We start from the raw sequence: 27,689 nt of genomic DNA, 5'->3' as shown, positions 1-27,689 counted from the left end.
GCTTGGGGTCAGGAAACGAAACTTAATGATGATGGCACCCTTATCTGCCTGCTGGTGGGATTAGGCAGATTGAGGCGCTTCTTCCGGGGTCCTTTTGTCTGCGTCCATTCAGGGTTTTTACAAATGAAAGGGACGTGCCCAGGTGGATCAGGGGTGGACTCCTGCCTTGAGCCAAGGAGGTTCCATGCAGACGCAAATACAAAAGATAGCTATAATTCCTACTTTCTATCTAATACAGTTTGTTCCTACCTAACTTGTACAGAAATAAAGCATTGTTCCATCTTTATTCAAAATAAGACCAGAAGTGGAATAAAATCACTTCTGGCTCCGCTATCCTTTCCTCCTCCAGGGCTAGAGTTATACATACAACAAAATGGAAGCGGTAGAGTGGACTCCACCATTCCAGACTTGTTCCTAGATAATTGTAGGATCCCAGGAGTGTACCTGCATGTAACTCCCTTCCAGTATTCTCTACCAAACCTTACAGGTTTTCATGCCCGGACAAAAGCTGCATTGTTTGCACATGAAAGGAACTGGTTTAAGGCAAGGAACACTCTACCGCTTCTTGTAATTGTCCCAGACGGATGTCTGTTCTCTTTGATCCCCTCACAAAGGCCCTCAACAGTGGCCTTTTGGATGACAATTCTCTCATGGAGCTGAAATTAGATCAGAAAAGCAGTGAGATATAAAGTCAAGGGGCTGAAACTCCTTATTCAAGAGGAAGGTCTGAGGCATCTGAGGTGACTTAATTGAGAACAAAACCTAGCTACGGAGTTGGGGTAGATGGGGAAGGGGACATGGCAGGATCTGCCTAAAATTGTCAACCTGAAGATCTTCCAGACTTGCATCTGATCTCTTGACTGTCCCTCTTTTTGTTCCTGTCAAGTCACAGCTGATTTATGGCAACCCCTTAGGGTTTTCAAGGCAAGAGACCTTTTGAGGTGGTTTGCCATTTCCACCTCTGTGTCATGACCCTGGTATCCCTTGGAGGTCTCTCATCCAAATATTAGCTAGGGTCAGGGCTGAGACTCTGTGTAACTGGCCCAGAGTCACCCAGCAACCTTCCACAGTGGGAATTTGAACCAGGGTTTCCGAGGCCTTTGTCCGACACCATAACCAATACACTATGCTGGCTCTCTGATCTCCTGACTACAAAGACTATTTCCCCTAGGAGAAAACGGCTGCTTTGGGAGGATGGATTCTATGGCATTACACCAAGAGTCCCAAACTTTTGGAGCTTGTAGGCACATTTGGAACTCAGGTACAAGGTTCAAGCTGCAACCACAACATGGCCCTCATGGGAGGCAGAGCCAACCACAAAATGGCTGCCACAAGAGGCAGAGACGCACACAATGGGAGTCCAAGTGCAGGGCACAAAAAAGGTACTTTTAAAAAACACAGGGAAAGAATGGTGGGAAATGATAAAACCAACACTATAGTGGTAACTGCCACTAAAGCCAATTATTTTAAGTTGCACAGCTAATCAGAATCCTTGCTGGACAGGAGCCCCTCCTGCTTCCAAAAACACCTGGTTGGCACAAGGAAAGGTATCAGTGGGCCTGGCTTTGGTCAGGAAAGGGTGGGATAAAAATCAACACATCAGGGCCTAGTGGGATCTTAACCAGTTCCAGAGCCTGCAAGATGGAAATGTTCCACAGGGCCTTTGGTTGAGGCAGCCATGGGTCTGTTCCGCCTTGCTGGCCTCCCAACCTCCCCCCCCTTCCCCGTCCTAATAATTAATGATTGGATATGCAATGGGGCAGGGATGATGATGAATTTTAGGCTGTACAAGGGCCCTACCAACACCTAATGAATCGCCATCAATAACGAATTTTGTATATTAACATTTTAATGTTGTGTGTTATTGTTATTAAAAACCGATTTTATGAATTTGATGTCATTAAATTATGTGTGTAAGCTGCTCTGAGCCCAGCTTTGACTGGGAAAGGATGGGGTATTAAATTTAACAAAACAAATAAAACAGATTAGACTAAGAATTGGGAACCACTGCATTATATCCTGATGTCCCACTCTTCCCCAAACCCCCACCCTCCACAGGATCCATCCCCAAATTCATAGGAATTTCCTATCACGGAGTTGGCAACCATAACTTCCTGATTGTTGAAGTCCGCCTTGGAAGCCCCCATCAGCTGTAATCATAGGGGGGAGTCACAGAGGAGAGGGGCTATGGCTCTGTGGTAGAACATCTCATTGGCAGGTCTCAGGTCCAGTAAATAGTACCTCCTGTTTTGTTGTGTTTCAAGAAAGATCAGTAGTAGTACGTGATGTGGAAGACCTCATCCTGAGACCCAGAGAGCTGTTGCTTGCCTGGGCAGACAATATTGAGCTTGATGAAGCAATGGTCTTATTCAGCATAAGGTGGCTCCATGTGTTCATGTGAACAGTCTCCCCCCCCCCCCGCCCCCCGCAAGAATTCTGTTGTGTGCCTTCATTAGTGACGCACGGGATGCTGACCCTCAATTCTTGCATGTCATTTTAGCCCGTGAGCCTCTTTTTTTTCTTTCTCTGGATGTTCAGACATCTGCCATGCCTTTTTATTCCTTGGGCCTAGTTTTTTCCAGATATATCTTTCTGAAACATCATCAGCCAGATCGACTACATTCTCTTTTGCAGCCCACCAGGGGAGTTAATCGTTGGCAGAAGGGGTTGACTTAATTTTTTTCCTAGGACCATTAAAATCTTGCAGCCCAACTACTGGTACGCTGAGCAACATAACAACAGCATAACCAGCCAGCTCCAGATTGGCAACTTTCTGGAGATTTGGGGGGGGGGGGAGTTTGTGGAGGGGACGGATCTCAGCATGGTGTAGTGCAGTGGTTCTCAACCTGGGGGTCGCGACCCCTTTGGAGGTCGAATGACCCTTTCACAGAGGTTGCCTAAGACTTCCTGCATCAGTGTTCTCCATCTGTAAAATGGATAAATGTTAGTGTTGGGGGTCACCACAACATGAGGAACTGTATTAAAGAGTCGTGGCTTTAGGAAGGTTGAGATCCACTGGTATAATGCCATTGGGTCTGCCATCCATTTTCTCCAGAGGAGTTTATCTTTGTAGTCTGGCGATCAGTTGTAATTTCAGCCTGGAAGTTCCAGGAGATCTCCGGGCCCAACCTGGAGTTTGACAACCCTATTTTCCCTTTAAATGTGTGTTAATCAAGTGGAAATCAGAAAGTACAGGATCATGTCCCTTGATATTGCCATTTGAGTTTTCTGCCTCAGGTGCCAAGAGGCCTCTTTCATTCCACCATAGGGGAATTTTGGGAGGTAGGGGTCTGACTCCCTAACTTATGGAACTCACTGCCACGAGAAGATGCGGTTGTAGCAACTGCTTATTTGAAAAAAGCATATGCAGTTCAGTGCTCATGACTGTCCGCAGCTACAGAGCCTATGTAGCCAGAGCCAGTCTACCTCTGACAGTGGGGAATGGAGCAAATGAGGATGACCTTGGTAGTTTATGAGTTTCCAAAGGTGCCAGGCTGTTTGCTGTGGAAGTAGATGGCTGCGCCAGTAAATCTATTATTAGGCATTTTCATCGGCTACGAAAGACAGAACCTTCATGTACAGGGGCAGGCTACCTGCAATACCAAACCTTGTTGACAAACAACGAGAGGGCTGTCATATCTTTCTGAACTCTTGCAGACAGAAAACCGCATTAGATGGATTTTTGATCCGGTCCAAACACCAAAATGTGTTTTTTTCCAAACGCTTCGCGCAAATTCAGCACTCAGCAGGGTGAGGCGAGGTAATCCGGCTGGTTCCACCTTAAACCGGAGCCGGAGGGGCGGAACGGGGCGGAGAAAGCTGCCCTACATGAACTGCCGGCCGGCGAGCTCTGCTCAAATCGGATCGAACCGGATTACAAGCGAATCGGGAGCAGCGGAGCGCGTGGCGCCGGGTACCGGGTACAGGCTGAACGTAGCCCGCGCGACCCTCCTATTGCATACACACCGTTTACGTCCTGAGTAAACCACCTCTCTACTCAGTGCGCACCGAAGAGCGTAAAGCCAAAAGGGTAAGAGGTCCCAGTCTTGGAGGTGGGCGGCATGGCTGCCATCCCTGGGAGAGGGCAGGGTATTTACCTGGATAAAACTCACACGGCTCAACGTTTGGTTCTGCCTGGTTTCCGGATTTGACTCGGGTTTTAGGCGAGGTATGAATTGAGAAAAGGTGGGCAATCTCACGGAATGGTGCAAGACCTGGCGCTGTGGGTTCGGTGGCGAGTCGGGGTGGTTTCATATCCAGAAGGGAGTTGCTCTTGGTTTGGAAGATGTGTGTGTGCTAAAAAGATGAGGCTGCGCCCCATGGGATTAGAAAACTTGACTTGAGACACCAGTTTTTGTAGGGTTGCCAATCTCCCGGTGTGGCCTGGAGATTTCCCGTAACTACCACTGATCTCCAGACCAGATCTCCTGGGGGAGAGGACTGCTTTGGAAGGTGGACTTCCTGGCGTGGTACCCCACTGAGCTCTGGGATCGAAATAATGTCTTTCCAAGCCTCGCCTTTGAGCTGACTCAGGGGCCAGGGAAAGATGGTTTCGCCAGGTTTTTAACGAGAGAATCTATTAAATTAAGCCCTGGCAAGGGGGCACAGAGGAAAGGCATGCTTGTGCCAACTGGGTACGCCGGCTTCTCTCCTCTACCTCCTTCCTTTCTTCTCAGACTCTGGGCAACATTCTTCATCCTTTTCTCCCAGGCGGCACCATGAGTTCCCAAGGTGTAACTCAGAACACTGAACTGGACCTGAAGGATGTGGAGCTGAGCGACTTGGATACTGAGAAACAGCCCATGAACGCCTCTGTCCCCATGGCTGGTTCCCCGGGCAGCCTGAGCGAGAAGAACGGGGTGGTGAAGGTGAAGGTGGCTGAGGACGAGGAAGAGGGCGAGATGGCCGCCAAGTTCACCGGCCTGTCCAAGGAGGAGCTGCTGCAGGTGGCCGGCACTCCCGCCTGGGTGCGCACTCGCTGGGCGCTCCTGATCCTCTTCTGGCTGGGCTGGCTGGGCATGCTGGCGGGGGCCATCGTCATCATCGTCCAAGCGCCCCGCTGCAAGGACCTGCCCCAGCAGAAGTGGTGGCAGAGAGGGGGCATCTATCGCATCCAGCCCACGGAAAGGTTCCAAGACTCCAACGCGGACGGCGAGGGGGACTTGACAGGTGAGCCCCCGCTGTGTGGGAGGGGGGTGAAAATCCAGGTCAGCCAGTGAGCTGGCTTGGTGTGGGTAATTGGTCCCAGATTTTCTCTCTGGGGTTAATGAACCCAGAGTAACTGCTCCCCTTTGTCCTTTGCTCGCAACTCTGAATGCAACTCGAAAATCTCCCTAGCTGTCGCTGCCCTGTGCCTTGAACTGAGGAGAGGAAAGGGGGTGGGGGGGAATCCTACCTTCAGAGGCAGTGACTGATCTGCTTTAAGTAGGAACTTTAGAGACCTGACTTCTGTCCCCCCGCCACCCGCCCTGTTTTTAAAATTAGACCCTCGAAGAGCTGGCCAAGTTCACGGTGAGCTGATAATGAGGCTGAAAGAGAAGATGTATGGGTAAACACGGCCTCTGAGCCAGGTGACGAGCAAACCCCCCTTGCTTGGCTGTTTTTTCCCCTGTACTCAGCAGTGCTTTGGATCCATGTGATTAGCAGCTGCCTCCCTCCTCTTCCTCCCTCCCCCCTCAACTGGTGCAAAAGAAATGCTGCCAGCCAGACTTCCCCACGCCGCCGAGCCAGCCGGTTCTATCCAGCTCTCTCCTTTCCTGCTCAGTGCAAGGGCCGGCCATTGTTTCATCAGTGCCTGACGTCAGCGAAAAGCTGACTCAGCTCAGGGGCCTGCTGGGTAAAAGGCTCCATTCCTTCCTCTCTTGCTTTCAGATCTGCCGGTCCCCCCTCCCTTTTTTCCTTCCTTTCTCCTCCATTCCCACGTGGCCAAGGGGCCGAAATTCATGTCCTCTCTTACGAAACCGTACCTTGACTAAGCATTTTTCCCAGCTGCCTTTAGGCTCAGAAGTGTTGATGCTTGGGAGGATTGCTGATCACAGGGCATGAAGTATGGGGGGGGGGGGGAACTTCCTGGTATTGTAAAGATCACAATGAGGCTTCTCTGGGACTTTTAGGCTCTAAACTCCTGGAGGTGATAGCAAGCTTTTATTGGCATAAAGCAGTACAACAATAATAAAAACAGATTTAAAAGCATATACAATACAGGATATACATGATAGGACGAAGGAAATCTACTGGCATTTAGTAATTTCTAGAAGAAAATCTGCCACTATCATACAGAGAGAAGGATCAGGGTTGTTCAACAAGTAGTGTAATCTAATTAAATCGGGGAGAAAGGGTAAATGTAAGGGAGTGAGATTCACATGCTTGGATCTGATTTCCTTGAATCTGAGACAGTGAAGTAATTGGTGGGCCAGAGATTCAACTGAGCCATCGTTACATGGGGACAACCTTTTCGCCTTTTCTTGCTTATTAAATCTGCCATGTAACAAGGCAGAAGAACTCCTGGAGGTTCAAATCCTCCCCAAAACTGGGTCAGGGGAGGGAAACGCTCAAGTCAAGAAGTAGGACTAAAATAGATCGTGCATTATTTTCCAGTGCAACCACTTTGCTCTTCTGAAACCTCATTATCCATATTTCCAACCTCTTTAGGCACTCTTAAGGGGTAGAAACTTGATGGTGGATCCTAAGCATCTCTTGCACTGAGTTGCCAAAGCAGGTCTCTGCTGCAGATTGCCTTCCTCTGTGTGATGAGGTTTTGCTATGCAAGACCAGGGTTTTTCAGGGAGCCCCAGAGCTGCTAGCTGCGTGTGGAAGTGGCGCACAGCACTGTGTCAGGGAGGGGTGCAAATGGAAGCAAGAATAAGGAGCCAAGTGGGAGGGAGGGAGGTGCTGTGGCTCAGTGGAAGAGCCTCTGCATTGAATCCAGAACTTTCCAGGATCAGCTCGCAGCATCTCTAGCTAAAAGGCTAGGAGATGTGAAACTTCTCTTTCTAGGACCCTGGAGAGTGGCTGCCAGTCTGAGGAGACAATACTGGCTTTGATGGTCTGATTTAGAAGAAGAGGAGTTTGGATTTCTATCCCCCCCTTTCTTTCCTGTAAGGAGACTCAAAGGGGCTTACAATCTCCTTGCCCTTCCCCCCTCACAACAAACACCCTGTGAGGTAGGTGGGACTGAGAGAGCTACGAAGAACTGTGACCTAGCCCAAGGTCACCCAGCTGGCGTGTGTTGGAGTGCACAAGCTAATCTGGCTCACTAGATATGCCTCCACTGCTCAATTGGCAGAACAGGGAATCAAACCCAGTTCTCCAGATTAGAGTGTACCTGCTCTTAATCACTACACCATGCTGGCTCTCTAGTACACAAGGCAGCTTTGTGTGCGTCTATGTGAGCCCTGGGTCACGTCTTAAAAACAGCCTTTATATAGTACTCAATGGCATCCAGTAGGTTTCGAATGCCTCCATATGAGCACTTCCTACAACCCCATAAGGTAAGGCACCATTATTATTTGGAGAAGGTTGGCAAGTGTGATTCCGATGTTGGAAGACAGTGGTATGTTCAGCAGGCCTGCAGTGAGATTTGCACTCAAGACTTTTCAGGCTCTGGAGAAGTTCTGGAGGTTCAGGATGTTAGGGTCATACGCCCCCAAATTTGGGATTGTGAAGTGTAATTGCTAATTTCACACAACAGTCACAAACCTCTTCCCTTAGTGTTGGAGACTATTTCCTGTATGGGACATGTGTGTTAGAAATGTTCAATACTCAGTTGATTTAAAGCCTTTTAATAAAAGGCATCTCCAGTGTAACGGGGAACAGGATTTCTTTACAATTTAAAAAGTAGTAGTTATAAAAACTGCAGAGAGCAAGCATAATTTTAGAGGGGAAAGCCTCTTTTTAAGATGACTTCTATTATTGTATATACGAAGATACATTCCCTCCAGTGTATGATGGAAAGAAGGAATGCCTCTCCTTAGATGGTGCTTGCTGTTACATACAAGGCTGTGATCTCAGAAGGGAGAAGATTCCTTCCTGGTTTGGAGAGAAGGGAATCCTTCTAGTGTGTTGAGGATGTGGGTGGGGGGTGGGGTCTGACCTACCACATCCTTGTGAGGATGATTTGGTTCCCCTGTCCCCAGTTCCGGGATAAATCTCCTTCTGATATATGTGGTCAAAGGCTTCCACAGCCGAAATTAACTGGGTTTTCTGAGCTCTGTGGCCATGGTCTGATAGTTTTAGCTCCACATCTATGGCTGGCATCTTCAGAGGTATATTACTGTTCCATGACATGCCTCTGAAGATGACAGCCATATATGTGGGCCAAACAGCCTGGAATACCCACAGCAGCCCCTTCTGACCAAAACTGGCTTAGGACTCTCACACATGCAATAGTACACGTTGATAAAGGCTACAGGCTTTGCTGAATAGATTAAAGACAAGGCTTAGGCATAAGGCAAAGGACAAGCAATAAAATATCAAAATGTAGCTTCCTATCGTATATTTACTTACAAGCAGGTTACAAGATCTTAAGAACAGCATAAGTACCAAAACAGCAGGTAGGAGAAGCAGAAAGATCTCTCTGGCCCATTATAGGTCCTGATTATGTTACTGGGCCATGTTCCGGAAATAAACTGTGCCAGGTAGATATAGGCTACCTTTACAGGAAACTGGACCACTGACCCCTTGACCAGTATAATCCAATCAAGAACATTATCCAAAAGATTATTCTCAAAAACGAGCAAGATTTCCCCCCCTCCCATCTGACATTGCAGTTAAGTCAGATTGCTTTGAAATGCAAAGGTTAAGTCAGGTTACTTTGAAATGCAAAGGCAAGTCAGGTTGCTTTGAAATGCAAAGGTGGGAATCTCAAGCCCTTCATCTTATCTTGGGAACAGCAGAAGAATTGGCCTGGTTTCCATGAGAAAGGCACGGAACTGTACACCGTATCATTCTAAGAGCCCTTTTAATTTACAATCTTTATTGTGCTCGCTTGCACAATAATCTTGCAAGCTAAGCTGTTATGCATTGGAGATATGCCCTCAGTTATTGACAGCAGAGGTGGATTTTGGTCCCCGATCCTACGGAATCAACGGAAGAGCACAAATGTCTGAGCAGCCTGGCCTGACCCTTTTTCCTTTTTGCCCTCTCACCTCTGCAGGCCTGAAGGAGCGGATGGATTATCTAAACTCTCTCAAGGTGAAAGGATTGGTGATCGGCCCACTCCACGTGAACCTCAAAGACGATCTGGCTGGGACAAACCTCCAAGCCATCGATCCCAAATTTGGTACAGTTCTGGAGTTCCAGGAAGTGCTTCAGGCTGCAAAGAAAAAGGGTAAGGATCTACGGCATAGGGGCGGGAGTGGGGAGTCTCCTCTTCATGATGGACTGTTGCCCAGACTCTGCAGTGTTTTCAGTTGTCAGCGGTCTAACACTGGACATGGCTCGCTTCTTTTTCAGGCCTCAAAGTAGTCTTGGATTTGACGCCCAACTATAGAAGCCAGTCTCCTTGGTTCAGTCCTGAGATTCTCACCAGCAATACATTCCAGGACAAAATGAAGGTGAGCAGAGGTGGAGGAAGTCTTTGAGGAAAACAAGAGACAATTTAGGAGGGATGTTGGCCTCAAGTTTTTAGCAGCTGCTTGATTTGTAGGAACAAGGCAGGTGACGTGCCCTTTCTACCCCGTCACTGTGCCAGGACCTTGTTCAATTTCTGAGCATCAGATAGCTGCTAAGGTTGTAAGAACAGGGGAAATTCTTGTATATCAAAAGCAGCCTGCTTTGTGTGCAACTTAGAGAGGACCTGAGAGACCCAGGTTTGAATTCTTATTCTGCCATGAAAGGCCCTTGGGCAACCTGCAAGCCAGCTTCTCTCTCTCCACCTAACTTACCTTTACTATCATTTATCTCCTTTATCTATGACCATACTTTCTCCCAGTGGGGAACCAAAATGGCTTACATCATTCTCCTCTCCTTTGTTTTGTCCTTACAACGACCCTGTGGGGTAGATTACACTGGCAATGTGTGACTGGCCCAAGTCCCCCACCCAGATTTAAACTTTGGGTCCCTGTTGGGGAGAAAAGCAAGGTATAAACATCTAAATGAACAAACTGTGCAGACAGTAGTCATCTCACAATAACAAATAACCCCTCTGCCATGTATTAAATAGAAATCTGTTTCTTCAATATGGAAAATAAAATTAAAATTCTGTTACTTTGTATACATACACACACCATCACTCTTTCCAAAAGGGCAGATGGTGGCATCAATGGGATTCCTGATCCCACCCCTACCTTTATTTATTCTGACAGTAACTCTGTGGGCTAGTAGGTGAGGTTCTCGTGCTGGAGCCCCTGCAGTGAGGTTCACAGATGAAGCGAGATCTGAATCAGGAAATCTCTTAAGCTGCGACTGTTCCCTGTAATGCAGTGCTTTGCATTCTTTCTAACAGAAATAAGATAATTCATCAAGGGTCAGGTTGCAGCTGATAGGGAGCAGTCCCCCTGCACAGCCAAAATGAGGATTCCTGGAGGCATGTTGTGGACTAATTTCTGGCACGGTCTTGTTTTTGCTCTCTTATTTCCAGGAGGCGATAGACTTCTGGCTGCAGAAAGGTGTATCTGGGATCCAGATCGGAAGCGTCGAGCATATAATCAACGTACGTGGTGAGCCTGCCCCAGGCTGGCTTCCAGATCTCTGTTCCCTCAATGATCCTTTGTGGGTTTTGGGGTGGCAGCAGTAAAGCAACTTAGCACCCAGGAACAAAGTTATTTCATTAGCTATATTGGCTTTTGGTGTTTGTGTATGTGTGGAGGTTATGAGTGGGTATCGAGAACGGTGGTGGTGGTGGTGGTTGTGAATTGGATATGTGTGTTTGTTGAGCTTTGTATTCTTTATGTAACTTTCACAGGAGACCCAGCTGTTGATCGAGTGGAAGAACCTGACTGAGAAACATAATACCGATGAGCATTCTAGGTAGGTACTCATCCTATAACCGTGGTGGCGAACCTTTGGCACTCTAGATGTTATGGACTACAATTCCCATCAGTCCCTACCAGCATGGCCAATTGGCCATGCTGGCGAAACTGATGGGAAGTAATCCATAACTTATCTGGAGATATATAAGGTTACCACCTCTATCCCTAACATTATTCCACCTCCTGGGCCAATATGGAGGGAAGTAGACCTGAAGAGGGGTATGTTGGTTGCAGTAGAATAGCTAGATTCGAGTCCAGGAGCACCTTAAAAACCCGCAAGATTTTCAGGGTATAAGCTTTCAAGAGTCAAAGCTCCCTTCGTCATCTTTATTACCTAACAAAGCATCTTTGTTACCTAACAAAAAGAGCTTTGGGCCTCGAAAGCCGATCCCCCATCTATCTTGTTGCTCTCTAAAGTGTTACTGCACTCCAATTCTCCTCCTGGGCACACTTTTTGGGCCAATTCAAAGGTCACTAAGACCTTGTGGACGCTGTGAGGATTTTCTATCAGACACAGACCAGAGGTTCCATATTTCCCAAGCTGTGAGGGCCACGTTCCAAGCGTGGCACACGTGGAGGAGGGGCTTCATCTTCTGCCTCATCCTCTATATAATTTATTTGAATTGAAACAACCTTGAGAAGCTGCTGTTTGCTCTGTAAACAGCAGCTCCCCCAGACGATTTCACCTTTTGAAGATGGCAGGGTGGGTGAGTTGAAACCCTTTCTTTGTGCAGATCCTTGTGCTGAGAAGATCTTTGTGCTGTGGAGGCAGCTTCAATCCACAGCCCCGTTTTTACAAAAAATCTGCACAGCCAGTCAGAAGCCTTGCTGGAGGAAAGCCTCACCACTGTCAGAAAACACTTGTCGGGTGCCACGGCATCTGTGGATGCCACTTTGGGGATCCCTAGGCCAGTCACACACTCTCAACCGACCTACCTCACAGGGCTGTTGTGAGGATCAAATGGCAAAGAGGAGAACACGCTTGGGGTCTCCATTGGGGAGAAAGGCAAGATAAACAAATCAGAGCTGCACACTGAAGTCACATATCCACGTTCTGTGCACTGCAAGCCATTACATCGAGTAAAACCACGCTTCTCTTTTTAAATGCAAGGGAAGGCTTAGCTAGGCAGTGTAACGACACAGTCCTCCTATGCCCATCATGTTCACAGCAAACTGCCTTCCTCTGTGGCAGCCATTCGACAACCCCAATTCTCAATCCTGCAGGGTGCTGATTGCAGCGACGCGCAGAGGGGACCCCCAGAGCATTTTCTCCCTCCTCAACGAGACGGAGGCAGTGGACCTGCTGACCAGCCAGTACCTGCAGGGGCTGGGGAAGGATGGCTACGGCGACACCTCTGCCAGCAGGATCGACAACTACATCCAAGCTTCTGGGGCGAAGTGGCCCAGCTGGAGCGTAAGTCACTGGCGTGGGGGTCCGTGCAGGATGGGTGGGATTTCTGTGTAGCGGGAGAGCAACAGCTTTCGATTGCTGACTTGCCCTCTTTCACAGCAGGTGGGGAGGGGGAGCTGTCACTGTCTGCCCCCTCCCCCCTCACTGTCGCCCCAAGGGGAGGGGGGGCGGAATGGCAAGTGGCAGTGGTTTTGGGATCGACAGAGGGCCTTCAGCTCTGCCTGAGGTTGCCCACCCCAGCGGAAATCTCTACCTGCGTGCCTGTTTCACTTTTTAACTCCCTGGCTGTGCTTTTTGTAGGTGGGGAGATCCGCTGTTGGATATGTGGGGGAGCACCTTCTTCGCCTGTACCACATGCTGGTCTACACTCTACCAGGGACTCCCTTCACCGACTTTGGGGATGAGATTGGGCTACGGGACCTACCAGGACAGGTGAGCAGGCTAACGGGAGGAAAAGCTTGGTTGCTGATGATACTTTGGGTGCCCGGGAAGAAGCCCGAGAGGGATAGTTTCTCCATTGAGCGAGGGAACATCTGGGTTCTTGCTAATCTACCAATCAGGGAGGCAGGGATTTGAATAAATTTCCCAGGATTCCCCCTGTGCCTTGTCCGTCTCCTCCTCTCGCCAGTTTGTTCCTTGCCTTTAGGGAGTGCAGTTGCAGTGGCTTCAACTGCCACTGGTGTTTTCTTATTTTTTATTGTTATTGACAAAACTACATGAGGCCAGCAAACATGCAATTCCAAAATGAAAGCAGTGGTTCTCAAAAACTGTTTTGCCTCAAGGATGCATAGCAAGAGTGCCTCTGACCTTTTGCAGAGTGTATGTTCAAGTAGCCACAATTGGCAACCTTACCTGGTGTTTGGGAGGGGGGATGTTTGCACCTAGGCCAGAAGGCATGGCTAGCTTCCAGAAGAGTCTGAGCTCTCAACACCGGCCAATCCAGAGATGTACAGAGTTGTGTGCCCGCTTAAGAAGACTTCAGAAATGATATTTTAAAAAACATATATACTATCTTTTCTCTATCATGTGATGGATTGATTCATCAAAAGAAGCCACAGCCCATAGGTTGCAAGAATTAAGTTTTGGATGTTTTGGAGGTCCCCGATTCCCCCTGTAGAGACACAGGAAGTAGGCAAAGAGCATAAGTACTGTCTTCTGGGTTGCCTCATTTTTCAGACATGTCCGAAGCATCTGTGTCTTCCCTTTTTCCCTCCCTGCATCCCCACAGTCTTACAAAAATGTAGGATTTTAACCTTTTTTGCAAGGAACCCCAGGATCTGACTAGCAGACGGGTGAAATTCTACTTAAAGCTGCCCAATGTGCCCTGGGGTGCGCGCGATTTTTCTTACTATGGTGTGCTATTTTAGGGGGGTTGGGGGAAGAACGCGGCTTGCTGTTTTATGGCTGTAGTGCTTGCACACCACGTCCTGTTAACTGGCGGCTTCTTCTCTCCAGCCGGCGGAATCCTCGCTTGTTCACATGCAGTGGGACGACACCACAAACTTGGGATTCTCCAAAGATCTGCAGTTGAGTGGCAGAGTGCCGCAGCTGAGTGCTTCAGAGACCAATGTCACCGTGAAGGTAAGTTGGAACTGTGAGCTGTGGAGGGGGGTGGGGGGGAGCTGAACAAACAGCTGAGGTTAGATTGGAGGCAGGAGAAAGGTTAAAATGACTTGGGCTGTGTGAAGAAAGAACCACCTGGTGCGGGCAAAGAGCAGTGAGCCCCCAAAAACTCTTTCCTCAAAGGAGTGTGACCTCTATTTAGAAAGCCAGGTTAAAATTCCCACCTTGTCATGAAAATTGCTAGGTAGCCTTGAACTAGTGCTTTTCTCTCAGCCTCATTCATTCTCTCGAGTTGTTCTGAGGATAAAATGGAGGAAGGAGAGCCGTGTATGCCACCTTGAGCTCTTACAGAAAAGGCTGGCATCAAAATAAATCACATAGATTGGGAGGCTGCCCGTTGCATCTCTGAATGAGTCATTATTCTGGGTGAGGCTCTTTCTAGTAAAAAAAAAAAATTACACCTGGAAGAGTAGTTTTGTGCCAAAATCCAGACAGCGGGCACTTGAAAGAGAAAGACTCGGTTATAGTGCCCTGATGGATTTGCTAGATTGACAGATACCCGAGGGGAGAAGTGGTAAGAGCTCTCTGCTCCTCAGATTACCATGCTGAATAATCTGGCCAGAGATCTGTTTTGTCTGGAAGTCTGCTTCTGGGAGAAGCCAGTCAGGAAATCTCATGAGCAGAACATTGTGTGTTAATGAAGGTCATTCCTGGGGATACTTGCGGGCCTTCTCTAAAGAGTGCCATTTCCCACTCGTGCCCAATGTCTGGTGTTAATCTGTTTATTACATTACTACCCCATCTTTTGTTGATGGCCTTCAACGTATTTGATGGCTCTTGGGCCTTCCTGCTAGATCCTAGGAACTGCTCTGCTGGAATGTTTTAAAAATAGTTATTTACATGAACTGCCTCTCCCCCCTCCCTCCCTCCCTTTTGCTTATTTCTCTGCAGTCACAGAATGGGGATGAGTCTTCCATCTTGAAGCTCTTCCAGGGCTTGAGCGATCTGCGTGGGAAAGAGCGTTCGCTTCTTCACGGCGATTTTTGGCCGGCCAGCTCCTCCAGCCCCAGCGTCTTTGCTTACTTGCGTGTGTGGGATCAGAACAAGCGCTACCTCGTGGTGCTCAATTTCGATCTCAAGCCCACCACAGTCTCCCTCACACACCAAATGCTGCCCTCGGAAGCCACAGTGGAGCTCAGCACGCACGCGGACCGGGAGCCAAAACAACAGCTCAGTTTGACGGGTCTCAGTTTGGGTCCCTCAGAAGGGCTGTTGCTCAGTTTCCCCTACGTGGCCTAGTTTGACTTCAGATACCTCCTGTTGTGGGGGGAGGGGAGCAGAAGAACTATTCAGGCTATTATCCCTGGCAGGGCAGTGCTGAGACGTTGAAAGGGTGTAGCTTCAGCAATGCTCGCTCTGTTTGAACTTAACCGTCTTTTCTCTCCCCTCCCTCCTTTGTTTTGTACATTCCTTGAATGGCTAGTACGTGGGGAAAGATGCTCTTTTAAACATAATGAGTTGGTCTAAATATTACTGCTGAGGTGTGCTTGTGTATGTGATTGAGAGAGAGTGGGAAAGGCCAGTGGACATCGTTTCGGGATCAATTCCTTGGTTATTTTAGTGTGTATCACATGTCCTCAGGCCTGGGAGGGTGATGATAGCCCCTGGGTGTTTATTCAGTTGACAACTCCCTCTTCCCTTTCAGGTCTATGTGTTTGATGGAACTGATAGTGTTCTCTGTGTGTGCGTGTACGGATATCCCTCTTTCCAAATGTGTTTGAGAGGGACATGGAGTAAATTAATAAACTTTTACCTTTGCTTTTCTGACTTTTGGTTGTCTTTTTTTTAACCTAAGACAATTTAGAGACCTTTTCTTGGCTTCGTCCTTCCCTTCTGTTTTGACCTTGTAGCTGGATTGGGCTGCCTACTTAGTATCTCCTAAATAGGAGAGGGAAGGATACTTCTAACTAGAAATAAGTGTGAGTTATTTGGAGAGTGATGGAAGAGAGCTCTCCTTAAGGGAGACTGAATTGTGCTCTGACCTGAGCTGTGTGTATTCTATGATCTTGCTGCACCACAGTGTGGAATTTGGGACGGAGCAAGGAAGCAGCGCAGCCTGAGAATCTATGGTCTTTTAATAAATGGAGGCATGGCCAGTAATGGTAGGCCAAAAAGTCTAGAAGTATTAATAGGAGAAACCTTCGAAAGCCCAATAAGCATTTGCTGGATTACCTGGGAGAGCTGGTGAGTTGTTTTTCTTTCACAAGGCAAGAATGTATACATTATCCTACTTAACCCCACTTACTCCGATGGCAGAGCTGAGTACTTCTGAAGTTTATGGTATCTCATTTCTGCCTTATGGCAACTCAGTGCCCTCCAAAAATCCTGTCGTTAACAGCCTTGCTCAGGTCATGTGTACTGAGGGCGGTGGATTCCAATATTGCATCAATCCATATCTTGCTGGGTCTTCTTCTATTCCTGCTGCCTTCAACTTTTCCTGGCATTATTGTCTTTTCCAGTGACTGTTGGCTTCTCATAATGTGAACAAAGTACGATAGCCTCAGTTTAATCCTTTCAGCTTCTGGGAAGAGTTCAGGCTTGACTTGATTTACAACCCACATATTTGTCTTTTTGGTGGTCCATGGCATCCGTAAAACTCCTAAGAGCGGCGGACTCTAATCTGGAGAACCGGGTTTGATTTCTCACTCCCCCACCTGAGTGTAGGACTCTCATCTGGTGAACTGGATTTGTTTCCAATTCATGAAACCTGCTGGGTGACCTTGGGCTAGTCACAGTTTTCTGAGAACTCTCTCAGCCCCACCTACCTCACAAGGTATCCGTTATGCGGAGAGGAAGGGAAGCAGTTCGTAAGCCACTTTGAGACTCCTTACAGGAGAGAAAGGATGGGAAGTTTAAATCCAAACTCTTCTTCCTTTCAGCTTGCTTCATTGCCCAACGTTTACACCCATACATAATAAGGAATACTATGGCATGAATTAACTTGATCTTGGTTGCCTGAGATACATCCTTATACTTAAGAATCTTATCTTCATGGCTGCTCTTCACAGTCTCAACCCCCTTCTGATTTCTTGATTTCAGTTTCCCTTTTGGTTGATGATGGAGCCAAGGAACAGAAAGCCTTAACTATTCCATTGTCAGTTGTGTAATTCTCCAGTGTTTATTCCTTTTGTCTTCTTGATGTTCAACTGTAATTGTGCTTTGCAGTGACGTAGACCAATGGGGGGGGGGAGGCGTGATGCCTCGGGCGGTGCCATGCTGGGCCGTGGAGGGGGCGTGGCGTTCCGGGCAGCAGGGGCACATGTGCCCTGGGCGGAGTTCCCCCTCGCTCCGCCCCTTCTGCTTTAACTTTCCATTAGGAGTCAGTTCAGGTCTTCACTATTTTCTGCTAATAATGAGTAATCTGCCTATCACAGATTGTTGAAGTTCTTTCCACCAATTTTCACTATAATCCATCTTTCTTTATTATATGTTCTACATGTACACTGAACAGGAAGATAAAATACATCCTTGTCTGACACCTTTGCCAACTGGAAACAATTCCGTTCCTCCATATTCTGTCCTAACAGTAGCCTCTTATCCAGAGTACAGACTGTGCATCAAAACAATCAGATGTTGCGGTACATCCATTTCTTTCAAAACCCAGCATAGCTTTCCATAATCCACATAGTCACAAACGTCCTTATAATCCATAAAACACAAGCTGATTTTCTTCTGAAATTCTCTTGTATGCTCCATTAACCAACACAAACCTGCAATATGCTTTCTACTACCTGCTCCCTTTCAGAATTCAGCTTGAATCTCTTGACATTTCTCTTTCCACAAATGGTAGTATTTTTTTGTTGTAAGATTTTGAGAATAGTTTTACTTACATGAGAAATTAATATGATGGGACTGACAGTTGCTACAGTCTTTGATGTCTCCTTTTTTGGAACTGGAATATAGATAGATTATTTCTAGTCTGTGACCCATGTCTTCTTCCATATTTGTTGGCATATTGGTTGCTAAGATTTTGATGGCTTTGAATAGTTCTATTTATTTTTTTATCCCATTTTCACTTGGTGTGTTGTTCCTCCCAATTGCTCCCAAATACAGTGTCCATCTACACCAGGGGTAGGGAACCTGCGGCTCTCCAGATGTTCAGGAACTACAATTCCCATCAGCCTCTGTCAGCATGGCCAATTGGCCATGCTGGTAGAGCACTGATAAGATGTATGCGGATCCCTAATTTATCTGAAAACTACAGATTCTACCAATCTATTATAGTGAGATTTGAATACTTCTTAGGTTTGCGCGTATACCTTGCTACTGAACGGTGCTTGTTTACTTTTTAAAGGTCATGATGAGCAAACCCCTGGGACTTAACACTACAAAAGCGCCATTACCCATGCAGTCTTAAATAATTTTTTTTACACAGAAGTAAATTCTTTACCCAGCCCTATTGGATAAAAGAATTTACTTTTGTGTAAAACATTAAGACTTGCATAGAAATAATAACATAGTGTTAGAAATCAAGATTGCTACATCATGACTGCTAAAAAACAAACAAAACTCCCACCAATAACAAATTATGGGTGGTGGCGAACCTTTGGCACTCCAGATGTTATGGACTACAATGGCAGGGCTGGCAGGGGCTGATGGGAATTGTAGTCCATAACATCTGGAGTGCCAAAAGTTCGCCACCACACATTATTTCTGTTATAGCAGTCTTCTGATCAATTCCAAGAGTCCTGTGGCCGGCTACCTTTAGTTTTCTTTAGTGATCTTAATGTCACTTAAGATCTTCCTGGGACTTGATCTGCCCTGTATAAAAGAATTTATTTTCAAACATTTTCCGAAGATCAACTCTTCTAAGGACCTGAATATTTCAAATTCAACCTTCACATTTTCACACCTGATCATTCCCTTTAAAAAATGGTCAAACCCCCCCCCGCCCCCCCTGCTCCTTCCTGCTGTTTCCCCTTTAATTCCAACCTCCCCTTTAAATGTGAAAAAGCAGACAGATTTTTCCTCAGTTTAAGGTTTCCCCCTCCCTAGGCTTAACCTACTTCTCTTTTCCAGTCGGCCCATCCAACCCCTCCCCGTCCTCCGAGCCTTCCCCTTTAAGCACCCTCCCCTGACGCAATGCAGGTGAGGCTACACCAATGGGGCGGCGGCTGGTAAACCGCGTGACGGAGGAAGGGGCGGGACCGAACGTTATTTAAAGGGCGCGGCGGCCACGACCTACTACTACGGCTACTCCTAGAGATTGTGTCTCTCCCCCCGCCTTCCCGTCATTTATTTTAATGCTGCGGCCGGCTGTCGGGACTCGTTTGCGGGGGCGGAGGGATACGCACGCGAGGGCGTGAGGTCGAGGAACGTTCGCCTCCTGCCGTTGGGCGCGGGAAGAGAGGGGAGGGGGCGGCGACTCAGCCCGGGGCGGAAGGAGACGGACACAGCCAAGAGCTGAAAGGTCGCAACGCCAGGTCCCCTCCCCCTCGTCGCCATGGTGAGTGCTGGGGGGGGAGGGGAAAGAATCTGGATATTACTCCCCCCCCGAAGGGTGGAGTTTGCTTTGGGGAGGGGGTTGGGGGGTCTTAAGTGGGGCAGGCGCCTCTGTGTGTGTGTGTGTGTGTGTGTGTGTAGGGTGATGTGGAGGTTGCTTGGATTCATTCACCTCTTTAGGGAGGTGGTTCCAAAATTAGGTCTCTAATATGATGGTGGTTCGAAAATGGGAAGATCTGGGAGCTCCTTTACCTTCATAGCCGAAAGTGTGTTTAGAATTGGGGGGGGGGGGGGGGGCAAAGAGGTTAATCAGGTGATAAAAGAATAAAACCCCATGCATCACTCTCCCCTAAAAGATTATTATGGGCAAAATGGAGTCTGTGGGCTGCTTCAGATTTTCTTCTCCCCTTCAAATTCTCTTCCCCTCTTTGCAGAAGAGGAACCAGGGAGAGCTTATTGGCAGGTGGGGCTTTAGTGGGAAATGGGGCCTTTACCCTAAGGAATAAAGGAGGGGTAGGATGAATGGAAGACTTTTTGAAGTCTCCATACAGATGGGGGGCTGGAGCTGGGAGGGGCTAATGATAGGTGCTGGGGAACTGGAAAAGTGTGGGGGTGCTATTGGTGGAGTGATGAAGAGGGGCTGGGGGAACTTGAAGCCTCCCTGAATATTGGGGGAGGGCTGTCTGAGATTGGAAGGTTGTTAATACAAGCCGGGCAGGGGGAAACCAGATCTTACGACATCCAGCCCCCAGCTAGATAAGGTGGATGGGAAATAGATCAAAATGGGGGAGTGATGGAGTGGGAGGGAAATCTCAAATTGGCAGGGAAAAGGAGAGAAGAACTTGAGCTGGGAAGCAGAGCTGATGGGGGGGGGGGGGCTGGGAGGAAAATGTGGCCCCTAAAAAAGGCAGAGAGGTTGATCAATAGAAGAGGAAGCATGTGAATGTGTGAGGAGTGGAAATTGAAATGGAAGGAACAGTTCTGGGCAAAAATCTTGCAGTGAGGGATTGGGAAGTGAAGGAGTACAAATTGGTGTGCAGTGGTATTACAGCAGAAAAGTGGCAGGCCCCTGAGTTATTTTCTGGTGGGGTGCAAGAGAACTGTTGGACCATGAGAACAGCAAGCTGTAGAGTGTGGAAAATGATATGTGTTGTGGGGTGTTATCTTGAGTTTGACAAATACCATGAACCACCCAAAAGGCAAATATGTGGCTTGTACATCAAATCAAGCCTGATCTGTCCTTGGAAACTAAAAGAACTAAACTGAGGCGATCGAACTTTGGTTATGCTATGAGAAGACAGGCGTCACTAGAAAAGACAATAACGCTAGGAAAAATTGAAGGCGGCAGGAAAAGAGGGTGGCCCAACATGATTTGCATCCTGAGCAAGGCTGTTAATGATGGGATGTTTTGGAGGACTTGAATGCATAAGGTCACCATAAGCGGGAAGCAACCTGGCAGCGCTTAACACATGACCATGTGTTGGGGGTCTGGGAGAAAGTGATGTGGCCACGGGTTCTGTTTAAAATTGTATGGTTAACTCATCCCTGCCCCCAATGAGGTGATGGCTCAGAAATTGTTGTAGATGATGAGGTGTGGTTTAAGCCTGCAGGACAGTTTTGGAAACAAGGGGTGCGTAGCTTCAAACTGAGAGGGTAAACTGAAGGGAATGGAATGTTACTCAGGCTTCTGTGTGTAGGAAGCCCATCTCTTAAGGAGAAGGTGATTGTAAGATGTGGCGGGCAGCTTAGGTGCTGCTTTCTTCCGCTACAAAGAGAAGGAATGGTGTATATGGGGAAATAAGAGGCAACTGAGGAAGAATAGGCTCTTTGGGGAAGAATTAGGAAGTCCCTGCCCAATTTTAAATGAGAACATTCAAAGAGGGGTGTACAGTGTAGGTGGTGGGTGTTCATGATCACAATTACCCATGAACGGGGGAAATGGGAGAACAGGTTTCTGGGAACTTGCTTTGCTGTGTGGTCTCCCAGTGTTAACAGTTTAGTTTATAGAGTTCTTGGAGCTAAGACGCATCTCCCTGTTGAACAGTAAAGCATCCTGGATATAAATGACACATCCTAAGACATCCAAAGTGGGTTATTAATATAGGATCTTGGGAGAGGTGATGTCAGTGTTACCAGGGGAGAGTTTGGGGGCATATTGGGAAGGTGGAGAATGGCTGTTATTAAGTAATGTGGGGTGGTGGTTGTAGGTGGAGTAAGGAAGGACGATCTATTGCCCTTCCTGGAGTTACCAGATTTCCCAAAAAGAAAAAGAGGAGGTGGAGTTTGGATTTATACCCCACCTTTCCTTCCTATAAGGAAACTCAAGGTAGCTTACAAGCTCTTTTCTCTTCCTCTCCCCACAACAGACACCTCATGAGGTAGGTGGGGCTGAGAAAGTTCCGAAGAACTGTGACTAGCCCAAGGTCACCCAGCAGGAATGTAGGAGTGCGGAAACATATCTGGTTCACCAGATAAGCCTAGCCACTCAGGTGGAGGAGTGGGAAATCAAATCTGGTTCTCCAGATTGGAATCCACCTGCTCTTAACCACTACACCATGCTGGCTCTTAGTTATTCCTTGCAGTTGTTGTGGGTGTAAATGGGAGCCTGGGGAAGAGGAGCATCCATTGTGCATGGAGGGATATGTGGAGAGGCTAGAGTTGTAACTCTCCTTTTTTTCCTTGATTGTCCTCCTTTCCCCTGCAGGCTGACCAGCTGACAGAGGAGCAGATTGCAGGTGAGAATTGTCCCTGTCTCTTAGGGACAGTAATGGTGGCAGAATAAGTCAGAATCTAAACAGTGAGTACCACAAGTGAGCTGGCATCAGAAGTGCAGGGCTTGCTTCACACCCCATTTTGACCCCTGGGTGGTGGGCAAGCTGGAGTGAAACTGTGTGTGTGTGCATGCTCTTAGCTCCCTTTCTCTGTTAAATGGAAATATGTGTCCCTGTGTACTTATAGTAGGTTTTAGAAACAGTAGAGTTGCCACTGGCTTCTTCCAGTTTGCTGTTTGGATTCACATCCTGCCATTCTTCAATTTAGCAGGAATGAACGGCGTTAGCACATTTTAACCTCATGACAAGGCTTAGAAACTGTTGCCCAGTAAGTTTTGTAGTTCAAGCAAGGGTTTGAGCCCGTGTCTTCCAAGCCCCCAGCATTCTAACTTCCAGACCATACTACCTTCTATGAAAGGAACATGGATATAGCATCCTGACAGTAACTTCCTGACAGTAAGGGCTGTTCAACAGTGGAATGCATCACCGCGGAAGGTGGTGGAGTCTCCTCCTTGGAGGTTTTTTAAGAGAGACTGAATGGCCATCTGTCAGGAGTTCTTTGATTATGTGTTCCTGCATTGCAGGGGGTTGGACTTGATGGCCCTTGGGGTCACTTCCAACTCGGTGATTCTATAATTTTACCCTTTCACAGTGCATGAAAGCGGGAAGGGGCTGTGGCTGAGCGGCTCTGCCTTAGACACTGGAGAGGTGCTGCCAGGCACTGGAGACAGTACTGACTTTGATACACCAATGATCTGATCCAGTATAAAGCAGTTTCACGTGTACCACACTACCCAGCATCCCTTGTGAGAAAAAGGATATTGTATTTGAACAGGCTCACTTTTCAATACAGTGAGTCTGCCTTCACTGGCTCAGTCCCATGGTTAATCTAATCAGTATTGTTTACTCTGGTGATGGTTTGGCAGTCTCGGACGAAGATGTTCCCAGGACCTGCGACTAGATCCTTTTGCTGGGGTTAAGACTGAATATTCTCCATAGGACAGAGGTACTTGCCTGCTAAGCCACCCCTGAGATGTTGGCTGAGTCTTGAAAATGCTATCAGAATTTGGCCTCTGGGATTTCCAGGGTTGATGAGGTAGAGCTGTCTCTACCAACTGGACCAGCATGGTGGGGAATGCCCGAGGGATAACCTATTCTGCTTGTCTCTGCTTGTCTCTCAGAGTTCAAGGAGGCCTTCTCCCTCTTCGACAAGGATGGCGACGGCACTATCACCACCAAGGAACTTGGCACAGTTATGCGCTCCCTGGGGCAGAACCCCACGGAGGCTGAATTGCAAGACATGATCAATGAGGTGGACGCTGATGGTGAGCAAGGCAGGCCCTGGGGTGTCCAGACAATTTGTTTCCTGAGTGAATTTGAATGGCACAGCTTCCAGTTAGTTTTAGACTTATTGCCCACGTGCTTAAAATATTGGGGAAGTAACACGTTGCCTGAGAGCAGATGGCTTTGGCTCCAGGACTCGCAGCCTGAAGCCTAAGCCACAGGGGAGTAAAAATGGAAGAGGGGAAGGAATTTAGTGACCCTCAGTCTTTCTGAGATAGTGGATTTGCAGCTGAAAGCTGCCCATGGTCAGTTGAAACCAGGGCAGCAGTGCGCTCCAGAACTGGTTCATCCCTCTTCAGTTAACCGGCCGGATCCAGCAGGAGAATCTTGCTTGGTTGCAGGGCTTACCAAAAGTTCTGCAGAGCCCTCCTGCCCTCTTGCTCTGGATTTATCTTTTTGTCAGGGTGAGCTGCATTAGCCTTTGTATCAGCTGAGATTAACCCAGTGTGGGTCAGCAGGCTAATGTTGTGTAACTTGCCTTGCACTGCATCTCAGAACTATTTGGGTACCTTAAAGAGAGCTGTGCCGTTCAGTTTATGTCGCCCAGCCGCTTCTGTAGGCCTTGCCCCTTTCTCCCTTCATTCCACTATTGGGCTATTTCCTTGCTTCATTGGCCCTTTTCCATTGCTCTGGGAATAGAAGTAAATTTGAGGCAGTACTGTTGTCTTGAGAGGCGTCTCTTCTGCGGAATAGCAGACAGACTGCTATATTTGCCCACTGTCTTACAAGTGGTCTCGCTTTCCTGCTTTGGACACTGCACTAAAGAGCTTTCCCTTCTCCAGGGAACGGCACCATTGACTTCCCAGAATTCCTCACTATGATGGCCCGGAAGATGAAGGACACAGACAGCGAGGAAGAGATCCGCGAGGCCTTCCGGGTCTTTGATAAAGTAAGGCGCTTCATTTTGTGAAAACACACTCTGTACCTTGGAAGAGGTTCTCGGGAACCTCTGAAGGCAGGAAACTTTAAGATCACTTGTTAGTTATTCAGACAAATTCAATTTGACTTTCCACTTAATATAACTTCATCTGGGCTGAAGTCAAACTTCATCTGGGCTGAAGTCAAACTTTGGTAGAACTTCTGTGCCTTGCACTTCCTTATTTTATTGTTGAGGCTTGATGTAAATCCAGGTCCATCAACCTCCTGGGTTTGATCCTTCAATTACTTGAGCATAGGGTACTTGTGATGGGAGCCTTCCCTCTCCTCTGGTGCAAGAGTGAGAGGAAGGAGATTTTGCCTGATCCCCCTCCTCACTGCAGCTCTGCTCCACAGGGCTTTTCGTCCACGGAGGCCCTCCGGTGTTCCTTTGTGGCAGGGGTCTTCAAACTACGGCCCTCCAGATATTCATGGACTACAATTCCCTTCAGCCCCTGCTAGCATGGCCAAGTGGTAGGGCTCATGGGAATTGTCTATGAACATCTGGAGGGCCATAGTTTGAAGACCCCTGCAGTTTGTGGGTTGGAGGGCGCTGCTGGGGGAAGAAGAGTGAAGATCCACTCCTGTGGATACAACTGTAGGATCCAGCCTGCTGTGTGAGATCCAAGAGTATAGTTCCAAGGCACCTGCCTGTGGTCGCAGTAGCTGGCTGTGACTTCTTGGTAGAGTATCTGCTTTGCCTGTATATAAGGGCCTCGGTTCGATTCTTTTCATTTCCAGCTAAAGCAGAGGTAGGGAACCTGTGGCTTGAGAGCCGCATGCGGCTCTTCTGCCCTTGCACTGCGGCTCCATGAGCCGAGCCACCGGCCCCATCCTTGCATGCCCTGCAGGCAGCAGGGCAGGCGCACCAACTGCCTGCGGTCGGCTGGGCCACCCCGCGGGCTTCCCCTCTCGCCTGCCCCGTTGAAGCGGGGCGGGCGCTTTCCTGGCGGCCGGTGAGGCCGAGCCGCTGGCCCTATCCTTGCCCGCCCTGCAGGCAGCAGGGCGGACGCATCCATGCACTTCTCAGAATGAGCGGAGTAAAAAACCCCTATATATATAGTGTTATCTTTATTTTAAATGTCAAAAATTATTTGCGGCTCCAAGTGTTTTCTTTTCCCGTGGAAAATGGGTCCAAATGGCTCTTTGAGTGTTAAAGGTTCCCTACCCCTGAGCTAAAGGGTCTTGAATAGCACAAGCTTGCCTGTCCCGCCATCATACTAAGCTAGAGGGGTTAATGATGTGGTGGTATATTGCTCATGCATTTAGTGCTTTCAGGCATTTAAGCTTAGGGACTCTCCTTCCTCTAACCCACTGGCTCTTTCTTCGGCCTTGAAGGATGGGAACGGCTATATCAGCGCTGCAGAGCTGCGTCATGTCATGACCAACTTGGGCGAGAAGCTGACAGATGAGGAAGTCGACGAGATGATCCGGGAAGCAGACATAGACGGGGACGGACAAGTCAATTATGAAGGTAAGGAAGCTTATTGGGAGTTGGAGATCTAGATTGGCTGGCCAGGGCAGTTTCCTGGGGCCTGGAGAGAGAGAGAGAGAGAGAGAGAGAGAGAGAGAGATGTAAATGCTGTCAGCAAGGAACTGCCTATTTTATTTCAGAGATAACTCTGAAACAATAAGGACTAGGAACTTGCCTGTATTTTAAGAAAATGGAGATTCCTGTAACTCCAGGTCTGGCTCAGGATTGCATATAGAAGGCCAGATTCTCCCATGGTAGTGTCTTTCCGTCACACTTGCATGAGTCCCTGCTTGCCTTCCTGGGATAAATAAGGACTGATTCATGACTAGGATAGCAGAGATGGGTCTTTAACCGTGCTGCCTTGCCTTTGAACATCTTGATCGCCTTTCCCCTTCCTGTCTCTTTGGTCCTGCAGAGTTTGTACAGATGATGACTGCCAAATAGGAAGAGCAACTGCTGCCCCTCCCCTTCCCTGTACAGAATGGAAGGACTGCTTACCATAGAGATCTCACCCAGCCCCGTCTGTTTGGCACTCACGCTCCATTGACGCTTTAGCGGTTTGTGGCCATTCTTCACCATCTCCCCCCCCTCCCCACAGATTGTGAACCCTCCTGCCCCCCCTTCCCCATGTTTACACGCTAGCACTCATGGAGGGTGCAGCTGGGACTGGGAAGAGCTGGGTGGGGAGGGGTAAAGCGGTGCTAAGTTCCTAGCAGTGGGAAGCCGGGAGGGCAGGAGCTGTTGGGGGGGGGGGTGTCCTTCCTCCTCATTGGCTCCATTCCTGGCTCGCACCTGCTCGTTTGTCCAAAGGCCATGTCCCAGCCAGCGCGTAATATTTGCATCCCGTGGACTGTCCTGTTCAGCTGACTGCAGTTGTCTTCCTGGGAGTATCTGCATATTTTGGGTATATTGTAACTGTTAACTTCCTAATAATTGCCATGCCCTCCCCCTTTCCCCTTCCTTCCCAGTGGCTTCAGGGAATGCTTCTGTTCCATTCCAGGTGGTGTAAGGTTTCTTCTTTTCTCTTTTTTTTCCAATAAAGTCTGTGTGTTTCAAAATCGTGGGGCCAGCGTGCTCATTTGGTGATGGCGTGGGTGGTTTCTCCCACCAGCTTGGAAACAGGGCTCTTTCCCAAAGAAGATGAGTTCTCAGCCAGTTTTGAATCCCGTTGCTCAGCAAGAACAACAGTTGCTTGACGCAAGCCTCCATTTCTGTTTTCTGTAAGCTCCCTGCAGGTCATGGGCTGGCTTGATGAGGGCAGGGAAGACTCAGAATGAGTCTTTAGAGATGGGGCGGCGGGGGAGGAGAACACAGCAGCATCATACACCTCTTATGGGGCACCCTCAAAGCAAGAGCTATTGGGGCGGAGGTCTGAGGCTTTAGCTGGGCAGGGGGAGAGGCTCCAGGTAAGCATCAGCAGAGGAAAGTTTCCCAGTTTGGGGATGGGAGCCTCTCCAAATCTGAGGAGCTATGGTGGTCATGAGTGGCAATGTGCACTTACAAACAAAGAAATTTCTTTTGGAGTTTGATTTCAGGAAGGGCATAAAAACCTGTTCTTGAGGGAATTTGGGTCCCTTTATACCAGGTGTGTGTGTGTTGGGTTTTTTTGTAGAGGATGCTGGAATTATTTGGTTCCATTATTCCGTGTGGGGCATGGATGGGTTGGCAAGGGGATAATGGTGTGCCTGTTCTTCAGTCAAATAACAACAGACTTGCCTGGGACCTAGTGCCGTCTGTCC

At 48.2% G+C, this 27,689-nt stretch overlaps 2 protein-coding genes across 3 annotated transcripts; both read left to right on the top strand.

Moving 5' to 3' along the window:
• The first annotated feature begins 3,839 nt into the window (after positions 1-3,839).
• Positions 3,840-15,771, top strand: SLC3A2 (solute carrier family 3 member 2). The gene is made up of 10 exons (XM_048512310.1): positions 3,840-4,030; positions 4,711-5,169; positions 9,155-9,328; positions 9,454-9,554; positions 10,580-10,651; positions 10,904-10,968; positions 12,195-12,384; positions 12,682-12,813; positions 13,837-13,962; positions 14,896-15,771. Exons 2-10 carry the CDS (start codon positions 4,719-4,721, stop codon positions 15,241-15,243), a joined length of 1,659 nt encoding a protein of 552 aa, XP_048368267.1. The 5' UTR covers positions 3,840-4,030; positions 4,711-4,718; the 3' UTR covers positions 15,244-15,771.
• Positions 15,772-19,180: 3,409 nt separating this feature from the next.
• LOC125441638 (calmodulin-1) lies at positions 19,181-27,008 on the top strand. 2 transcript variants are annotated; one of them, XM_048512333.1, is made up of 6 exons: positions 19,186-19,450; positions 22,151-22,181; positions 23,399-23,542; positions 24,344-24,450; positions 25,815-25,950; positions 26,366-27,008. In XM_048512333.1, the coding sequence occupies exons 1-6, from the start codon at positions 19,448-19,450 to the stop codon at positions 26,392-26,394; spliced, it is 450 nt and encodes a 149-aa protein (XP_048368290.1). In that variant the 5' UTR covers positions 19,186-19,447; the 3' UTR covers positions 26,395-27,008. The 2 variants fall into 2 exon arrangements, with proteins under 2 accessions (XP_048368280.1, XP_048368290.1); XM_048512323.1 differs by lacking the exon at positions 26,366-27,008 and having other exon boundaries at positions 19,181-19,450; positions 25,815-25,997.
• Positions 27,009-27,689: the final 681 nt, after the last annotated feature.

This window comes from Sphaerodactylus townsendi, linkage group LG01 (assembly GCF_021028975.2).
Source record: "Sphaerodactylus townsendi isolate TG3544 linkage group LG01, MPM_Stown_v2.3, whole genome shotgun sequence".
NCBI lineage: Eukaryota > Metazoa > Chordata > Lepidosauria > Squamata > Sphaerodactylidae > Sphaerodactylus > Sphaerodactylus townsendi.
This window is presented reverse-complemented; position numbering and strand designations above follow the sequence as displayed.

Coding starts and splice junctions, on each gene's coding strand:
- LOC125441638 (XM_048512323.1), top strand. Junction 22,182..23,398: donor GACAGAGGAGCAGATTGCAG/GTGAGAATTGTC, acceptor CTTGTCTCTCAG/AGTTCAAGGAGGCCTTCTCC. Junction 23,543..24,343: donor CAATGAGGTGGACGCTGATG/GTGAGCAAGGCA, acceptor TCCCTTCTCCAG/GGAACGGCACCATTGACTTC.
- SLC3A2 (XM_048512310.1), top strand. CDS start 4,719: ATGAGTTCCCAAGGTGTAACTCAGAACACTGAACTGGACCTGAAGGAT. Junction 12,814..13,836: donor TACGGGACCTACCAGGACAG/GTGAGCAGGCTA, acceptor TCTTCTCTCCAG/CCGGCGGAATCCTCGCTTGT. Junction 13,963..14,895: donor AGACCAATGTCACCGTGAAG/GTAAGTTGGAAC, acceptor ATTTCTCTGCAG/TCACAGAATGGGGATGAGTC.